Here is a 9,422-nt window from a genome sequence, read left to right as displayed (position 1 = left end):
ATGCCTAGTAGAGTATTCTCGCTAGGTCTTTCGGTGTAACTTTTAGTTCAAGTTGACCACAGAGTTGCACTGGAGGACCTAGATATTCCTAGAGAAGACGTATTAATCAAATCCGCAAATGTTAAAGCCGCAAATATGGAGGGATGAGTATGTGTGTATGTTTGCTAAGGTCTTGCAAACTGAATGCTATAAATTGATCTCTAGGAATCTCTAGGTCTTTCAGTGCAACTTTTAGTTACACGTTGACCATAGAGTTGCACAGGAGGACCTAGATATTCCTAGAGAAGACATATTAATATCTGTGAGTAATCAAATCCGCAAATATTAAATCTGCAAATATGGAGGATTGAGTTTGTATATAAATAAATAAATAATAATAATAGTATATTTGCTAAGTATATTTGCAAAGTGAAGGCTACAAATCGCTCTTCCCAGTATATAAGGCTGCACTTTTAATCGGGTTCTATCCATGAGAGGCTGAAAAGCCCTTTACGGCTGCAACCGCACTGCAGACATAATCCGGTTTGAGACCGCTTTATCTGCCAGACTACTGTGGAATTCTAGGGACTAGAGTTTGTTGTGGCCCCAGAGCCAGAGCTATCTGACAAAGGAAGGCTATAAAATGTCTCTCAAAAACTACAGTTCCCAGCATTCCCTAGCCTGGAGCCGTGGCAGCTTAAGCGGGATGGAAGTGGGTTATCATCATATTTCTGCAGTGTGGATGCAGCCTTTCAGGGGAGCAAGATTGTCTCTGTCCTTCTCTTCACTTCCTGGATCTTGCTTTGTCACGTGAGTGACGCCCCTCCAATCCCAGCATGCTCCATCCAAGATGGCAGCGCCCACATTGCTTAGAGAGAGGGCTACACGTGTGTGAATGTGTGAACGCTGACCCAGCTGCCTCAACCCCTCCCAGGGTCCCATAGCCTTGGCCCTCTCAGCCTCCAGCGCCATGAAGAGCAAGTCCTCCTCTCACAAGTCTGAAAACACTCACAGGGTAAGTCAGCATCTGCATCTGCACTGCAGGAATAATCCAGTTTGAGACCGCTTTAACTGCCCTGGCTCCATGCTAGGGAATTCTGGGAGCTGTAGTTTTGGGAGATACCGACCTTTCTCTGTCGGATAGCTCTGGTGCCACAATAAACTACAGTCCCCAGGATTGCATGCCATTGTAGTTAAAAGTGGTATCAAAGTGGACCGTGGTCCAAAACACACTGCAGGAATAATCCAGTTTGAGACTGCTTTAATTGCCCTTTCACTAGGGGATTGTAGTTTGGGAATTGTAGTTTGTCTGAGAGCTCTGTGGCCACAACAAACTATGATCCCCAAGAATGCATAGCACTGAGACATGGAAGTTAAAGTGGTCTCAGACTGGATTAAATATATTTAAAGTAAATATCTCCCAAACTTATAATTCCCTGGATTCTCTAGAACTGAGACCTAGCAGTTAAAGCGTGCCAAAGTGAATCATGGTCCAAAACACACTGCAGAAATAATCCACTTTGAGACTGCTTTAACTGCCATGGCTCAGTGCTAAGGAATTCTGGGAATTCTAGTTTGGGGAGATATTTATCTTTCTCTGTCAGAGAGCTCTGTAGCCACAACAAACCATAATCCCCAGAATTCCATAGTATTGAACCGTGGCAGTTCAAGGGGTGTCAAAGTGGATCATGGTCCAAAACACACTGCAGGGAAAATCCTGTTTGAGACCAGTTTAACTGCCATGACTGTGCCCTTTAAGAGATTTTGGACCTTCAGCTCCCAGAAGCCTCAGCCATGTTGGCCAGTAGTCTGGGATTCTGGGAACTGAAGTCCAAAATCACTTTAAAAAGCACAGTTTGGGGACCAAGAGATATTTAGCTCTGGTACCACAATAAACTACAATTCCCACAATTCCCTAGCATTGAGCCAGGTCAGTTAAAGTAGTCTCAAACTGGATTATTTCTCCAGTATGTTTTGGGCCTTTTTCTGCAGTGGGGATACAGCCTTAAAGGACTTTTTAGACTCCAGCAGGGTGACCAAGTGCCCTCACCACAAATGAGGATAAGGCATGGCAAAATGTAGGGCATTCAAGAAAAATGAAGGACTTGACCAAAAAAAAAGAGCTACAAACACTTGTATAAATATAAATTCAGGCTTCATTGCTGTAGTTGTTATTGTGTGCCTCCAAGACATGTTTGACTTATGGCAACCCTGTCAAGAATTTTCTGGGCATGTTTCTTCAGAGGGGGTTTGCTGTGACCACCCTCTGAGGCTGAGAGAGTGTGACTTGTCCAAGGCCACGCAGTGGGAGTCTATGCACAAGTAGGGATTCAAATTCTGGTCTCCAAAGTTGTAGTCTGACTACATCACGCTGGCTCTCTACTCAAAATGGAGGAAATTTTGGAATTTCTCCAGGACAGAAGGTTGAAATGTAGATAGGGTTGCCATAATTGTCCACTATTACCCTGAAACCATGCGCCGTCCCTCCGGAGTAAAAAGAACCCGGTATTTCCGGGTTCTTTTCGCAGAGCCAGAGTGATGTTGCAAGTGCACCAGTGGCGCACTCGCAGCGTAAGCCACATGCAGAGGCTGTGCGTCGCTTACATCAAAATAGCGGTGCCCGTATGGACAGGATGCCGTCATTACTCTGCCACTGCGCCATGCTAGGGTTAGGGACCGTGCAATTGGTGCACGGTCCCTAACCCTAGTATCGGTGTCAGCACGGCACTTTCGGTCCGTCCGTTCTGGGCCATTGATACTCTTCCTTTCTTATTTCCTCAGGTGAGTATTTCAATCTGGTGTATGCCACATTTGCTGGGGTTAGGAACACAGGACCCCCATGAAAGTACCTGCAGCTCCCAGCAATGCCCTTCTCTCTCTCCCTCGGTGCTGCTTCTTGCCTGGCTCGATGGAAAGGGTGGTAGAAGAAGCCCAAAGTTCAGTGTCCCAGGCTGGTCCCTCTCGGAAGGAGGTTTGCTGCTCAGGGTTTCTCGAGGGAGGGAGTGGCTTTATGTACCTCCCCCATGAAAGTGAAAAATTGCAAATAAAATAAAAACACCACTGTTTTTTAAAACTGAGGAACACTTCTCTAAGAATCTCTAGGTCCTCCAGAGCAACTCTGTAGTCAACATCTGCTGGAGGTTGACCACAGAATTGTGCTGGAGAAGCTACAAATGCCTAGAAAAGTGTTCTCTCTAGGAATCTCTAGGTCCTCCAGTGCAACGTGCAACTGTATGAATTATATGGCTTAGATGTAGATAATGATTTTTGCTATATGTTCTTTCTAGAAGCTAGAACCATGTAAGTATGTGTAGCAGTCTGTAGGTTCCAATATAGCAGTGCTTATTTCTCCATTTTGTAATTGCATAGTACTATCTAGAACATAGAGGTGTTACATTGGCTAGTCTAGGCCCATGTTGGCAGTGGAATGAAAATTATGGCACTAGAGTCAACAATGTCTTGGCAATTTAGGGGGAAAAACCCAACTTCTCTAATGGAACCTAATTTGGAACTTAAATTAATGGGACGCCTTCATCTGTAGAGGTTTGGAATTACTTGTTAATTGTTTATTCTCCTTGTCTCATTTTACCTCTTTCTCTGAGGTATCACAAAAGGAAATGGATAATAGGTTTTCCAGTCTGATACTAGAGAATAATGTTCTTTTGCTTTGAGGAGTAAAATTGATGTTCATTCAGGTGTGCCAGTCCAGAGAGCTAATGCTGAACTGGAGGCATAATTCATTTCACAAAGGAAGTTGAGCTTATGTATGCAAAATAATTAATGTTCACAAACTCCCTTTGTTGAAATAAAGGAGTGGGCTGTTCTTGCTGGCCAACCAACACCCAAAGCTGACTGATGGATTGAGATAGAATCTCAGATCTCTGATACATAGAACAAATCTCTGATATATGGTGTGTGCCTTCTGCTTCTGCACACTGAAAACATTTGGTAAATATTAATTTTGAATCAGGAAAATTCTGGCCAATAGTGATTCCCAGCTGCATGTCAGTCATGTAAGATTGATATCATATAGTATGGCCATGCTGTCTTATGAGCAGTGTATTACAATGAGCCAGTTTTTTAATGGCACAACTACATGGAATAATGGCGCAGTTGCATGGTTATTTGATAGTTTTCTTTTAAGCACAACATGACAAACAACTTGTAACTTCTATTGTTTCCCCTGCAGTTTCTCACCTTCTCAGAACGCTTAAGCAATGTCAACATCGATATTATTCACCGTATTGACAGGGCAGGGAACTATGCTGAGGTAAGGACAATGGAGTACTTTTGAGTTTTTGTTACTGTCCTTCAAGTAAAGATGATAAAGTATGATGTGTATATTAGCTATCACCAGATGTTAATTTCTTCACTCATGGGAACATTGATGGTTGAGATACAGTACGGCAGTTGCTTCCCCTTGCTCTATACAAGATTCTGTTGGTGATACCATTGTGATAAGTCATCCACAAAAGCATTGTAATTGCTCTTGAAACCAGTATCTGGAATAATTAGCATTCCCAGTCTTCTTTATTATCCCACATATGTTCATCCAATTGCAGTAGTACCACCATACTTCTTTGGTGAATCCTTGTAACATTCCCATCAGATGATTAAGTAGTAATCTTTAGTTTACAGAGTGGGAATTCTGAGAGGAAGAAATAGTTTTGAGGATCCAACGTTTGCTTTCTCCTTCTTCTGCCAGAATAAGGTTGTACTGCTACAACCTTGTTCTTACATAAGTTTTATTATTTGAATTCTATTTAAGCTTTACATATATATATATACACTGACTAATGTACGTTCTTGATCTTGTCAGGACGTTGAAACATATTTTCATGAAGGACTTGAGAAATGGAGAGAGTTGAACCTTACACGGCACTTTGGTATTTCTTTTTTGCATTTATATTCTGTGTTGTAAGATTTTAAATGCATATTAACACTAAAGATTTGCAGCTGAGCTAGCTGTAAGTATGTAGTTATTAATATGTATATGTTGGAAAAAGGAGTGTTTCAGATGTGTTATTTTTGTCCAGCTTTCAGTGTTAGAGTGGAAGTGGAAGGATGCTTTGTGAAGCTGATTGCCAAAATAATTTACTTAATTTAGTGTAAATTACTATTGCAAATTTGTAACTAGCAGGAGTGCAATATATTATGTAGTAATTAGTATTGTGTAACACGAATATAAGCATTTTCAATGGTTCAGCTCAGTGACTTGTTTGCTAGCAAGTGCTTTGGATACAGGCTACTGAATCAGTACGATATCATAGAAAGTGGCATCATGGGATTAAGAGTATTGTACAGTGGACCCTTGTTATATGCTGGGGTTTGGTTCCAAGATCCCCCGTGGATTACAAAATAATCCATGGATGCTCAAGTCCCATTAAATATAATGACATAGCAAAATGGTGTCCCTTATAAAAAATGGAAAATCAAGGTTTGATATTTGAAATTTATACATTTTTTGAACATTTTCAAACTGTGGATGCTTGAATCCGTGTATAAAAAATCCATGTATAAGAAAGGCTGAATGTACCAATGTAATGGGATTGTTATCTCTTCTACACAGAAAGCAGATACATACAGATTATTGTAAGAGTTAACCACAGGTTAACTCTGGCAAAGTTAATTTAGTTACTGGCTGAAAATTGTACAGAATTGCTTGGAGAAAAATGATGTGATACAACTTTGGGATTATTTGCTAAAGGTCTTTGACCAGCACTATACTCATAATATTGTTGGAATACTGGTCCCTGAAAATGAATTGTATTATTTTTACAGTGGAATGACCACTTTGCTTCACACAACATGTCCTTTAATTTAGGTTGGCATAAGTCCATTTCTGTGCTGCAACTATTGCAGTTATCTGTGGAATGCTCAAAAACTAATATTGGCCTTTCACATTTGATGAAGTGGCATAAATCCGTGTAACACATCAGAAGCAATGGATTTGCTTTATCCACTAGTAGTCTGCATGTTGGAAAATTTCTGATAGTAACGTTCATATTTTTTCTATTTTTTTGTTAGCCTTTCAGCTGTAGTTTCTTCCAGTTCCTGAAATATCTTTCTTCTTTGTGCAATAAGTCTTTTCAAATGCAAGCTTTTATGTGCTCATGCCAAATCTTCCCTGCAGTTAATCCATTGTGCCTTTACAATGATGTGTATCTATCTGTGTTATTGGCGTAGAACTTGTTTGAGCTAAAAAAACAACTATTTTTAAACCCCCTTATCTAGGGAATTCTTTCTTGCCTTCCCAGAAAGATTTTGAATGGGAGTTTTGGTAGATTTTTATTGTTCAAGTATTGGTTATGTGAAGGTTTTCCATCTTCCCTAACAAGATTATGAGAGAACCCCCCTCCCTCAGTGAGTAGAGGATTTGCATGTTTGGATTGTACTCCATTGGTATATGTTTTAGTCACCTGGTCTGCATCTGTATTGCAGAAATAATCCAGTTTGACACCACATTAACTGTTTAGCGCATTGGATTCTGGGAGTGGTCGTTTGTTGTGGCACCCGAGCTCACTGACAGAAAAGTCTAAATGTCTCACAAAACTACAGTTCCCAGAATTCCATAGCATTGAGCCACGGCAGTTAAAGTGGTGTCAAATTGGATTGTTTCTGGAGTACAGATGCAGTTCTGGTGACTTTAAGCCTTTAAAGTTATGAGCTTTGTGCTTCAGTGACAGCAAAAGGGAATGCTATGTATGCTGCTGACTCTTACTGTATTCTGTGGTACTTAAAAAAAAAGAATTGAGGCTACGATATATACTAGCTTGCATAGTTATAAACTTATCTGAAAACAATGTCACTTAATTTCTCAGTAGAAACGCATACAATTGCACTGTTTGAGTTTGACCAGAGACAGATATCTATTATGTGGAATTTCCAAACTTGTTAATATTTCTAAAGTTTTTCAATGTTTTGTTTACACAGTGACCTTTTATAGAGAAGTAGTCAACAAATGCCAATCTTTCAACCAGCTGGTATACTATCAGAATGACATTGTGCAGAGCTTACAAACTCACCTACAAGTGCGAAACAGTCTTGCTTTTCAACCTCTTTTGGAGTAAGTATATGTTACTGTCATCAAAAATGTATTTTCTGTGAAGGGACAAAACAAAGCCAGTAGTGCATTTTTCCCTTCAGTCCCCTAACAGAAAAAAAAAAAAAAAGAATAGTGCCCTTGTGATACTAGAAATCTTTCATTTTTTGATATCATATAATGTTGCTTATGGATCTGTAGAGAACTTTTAATTAATTGTGCAGATTGTTTTAAAATGCTTCTATAGCTAGAACATATCCACATAAATATAAGTTTTCTTGGTGTCAACATGGCATTGTAGCTATCTTCATGATCCTGTGTGTGTAAGTAAAACATGTAGTATTTGTTGGTATAACCAACAAGCATAATTGATTATTGTTTTTCTATTGTTTCATTTGAAAAACTCTGTGGGTTAAGCGCATTCGTAGAGGGCCTACACCACTGCCATGCAATAAATAAGTGATCCAGTGGTTGGAGTTTTGATTTAACACTTCTGCTACCAATTCTGTGAACCATTTAGTGACTTTTGATAATTTCCTGTTTCTCTCCTGTTGTTTCTGTTTTGCAAATTCAGAATGGTGTTACCTGTAGTTATATTTGCAGAACTGTTTTGAGATGATGTCACTTATGATTAATGTTAGAAACATATTGAGCTGCGAGTAGTGCTGGAATATCGAAATCCTTTAAAATCTGTGTGAACCATGGGACAGCAAGATTTTTTTTAACCAGAGATAATTTTAATTACTGTTGAAGTGTATTTAAATTACAATGTGCTGCTACTGATATTTTCTCTTAGCTTGGTGGTACAATTGGCTCGTGATCTCCAGACAGATTTCTATCCTCATTTTGGAGATTTTTTCTTGTCCATTACAAAACTGTTGGATACCCAAGACACAGAACTGCTAGAATGGGCTTTTACCTGTCTTTCGTACCTATACAAATACTTATGGCGGCTAATGGTGAAGGACATATCCAGTATTTATCGGTAAGCCTTAATGAATCATCTAAAAAAAGTAAATAAAGAATGTAATACAGAAGTCTCATTAATTACATTTGGGCAGAAGCATTTTTAAGTGATAAAAAACTGAAATGAATGGTCATGCTTGATTGGCAGTTTATTCATTATGTGTGTGACAGAGCCATTGATCCATTTTTATGACTATGTGTTTAGATTTAGTATGTTTGCAAGTTAATTCCATTTGTTATTTATCTTAAATAAGGTCTAAAACACACTGCAGAAATAATCCAGTTTGAGACCGTTTTAACCGCCCTGGCTCAGTGCTAAGGAATCCTGGGAATTGTAGTTTATTGTGGCACCAGAGCTCTCTGACAGAGAAGGCTACATGTCTCACAAAACTACAGTTCCCAGAATTCTCTAGCATTGAGCCAGGGCAGTTAAAACAGTTTCAAACTGGATTATTTCTACAGTGTGTTGTAGACTTAAGACACAAGTTTAGTTTCTTACTGAGGATTTAAAAATAAAATTTTAAAATCTTATTCCAGTTTTAAAAACTTGGGTGTTTTTGTTTTGCCTAATAATGTTTGCTATGTTTATTCTGGTGCTCTTGCACTGTCCAACAATAAATTAACTGTACCTGAAATATTATTTAATTATTATATTGTAATAATAGTGCTGTTATTGTTGTAAAGTTATATTTTGTCTTTATCACTGGAAGGTTTTGTCATGATAAAATTTTTAAAAATGTTTGTATTTAAAAAAAGCATGTAAACAAATTCTTGCTTTGCTCCATGGAACTGCTGGGCAGTAAGACCCAGATATTGGTGATGGCTTAGCTGGCTGGAATGTCAGTGCTGCAAAAAGCAGAGAATGTCCTTGCTTATTATCTCTGTGGTGGTAGCAACTAAGAGGACCAGGTGTGACCATTGCAAGATTTTTCCAGCCTCCTCCCACTAGGAATATCCAGTGTGTTGGTTCACCACAGCTGACTGGTGGGAGAGGACTGAAAACATCATCCTGCAGTGCCCTTATCATCAACACTATAGACTTCCATTGCGCAGTTCACCTTCTGGCTCTTAAGGTAAATTGGAGGAAGCATTTACAGTCATGACATTAGTACCACAGTTGTAAACATGAATACCATAACTTTTCACAGTTGGCAAAATATGGGATATTAAAAGCAACAACAAAACAGCATACCATTAAAAGTGCATTGCCATCAATTCCTGAAAACTTGTTGGGATAAGAAAGTTCCCACTTGTAAGTGGGAAGAGAGCAATTAGGGAGTCATCCTAGCCTCTGCAGGGAGGCAGTTCCAAAGTTAGGTGGCAGCCACTAAGAAGGACCTCTTGCCTGTACCCAGTGCCTGGGAAAGTAGTGGTACTGATAGAAGGCCTTCCCTAAAGAGCTTAGAGTACAGGTAAACTCATACAGGGAGATATG

General features: G+C 39.4%; 1 protein-coding gene across 1 annotated transcript in view; it reads left to right on the top strand.

Moving 5' to 3' along the window:
* Positions 1 to 775: 775 nt before the first annotated feature.
* The window catches only part of LOC149312055 (small subunit processome component 20 homolog), an 81,780-nt gene continuing 73,133 nt past the window's right edge, over positions 776 to 9,422 (top strand). Inside the window, exons 1-5 of the mRNA XM_089523854.1 lie at positions 776 to 994; positions 4,169 to 4,249; positions 4,799 to 4,865; positions 6,913 to 7,045; positions 7,818 to 8,006. Of these exons, the coding sequence (XP_089379980.1) occupies positions 950 to 994; positions 4,169 to 4,249; positions 4,799 to 4,865; positions 6,913 to 7,045; positions 7,818 to 8,006 (515 nt within the window). The 5' untranslated portion in view covers positions 776 to 949. The remainder of the gene's footprint in view (positions 995 to 4,168; positions 4,250 to 4,798; positions 4,866 to 6,912; positions 7,046 to 7,817; positions 8,007 to 9,422) is intronic.

The sequence above is a fragment of the Sceloporus occidentalis genome, unplaced genomic scaffold, assembly GCF_023333645.1.
Source record: "Sceloporus occidentalis isolate IW3139 unplaced genomic scaffold, rSceOcc1.0.p SCAF_5, whole genome shotgun sequence".
Classification (NCBI taxonomy): domain Eukaryota; kingdom Metazoa; phylum Chordata; class Lepidosauria; order Squamata; family Phrynosomatidae; genus Sceloporus; species Sceloporus occidentalis.
Note: the sequence above shows the minus strand (reverse complement) of the source record. Positions and strands in the feature narration are given on the sequence as shown.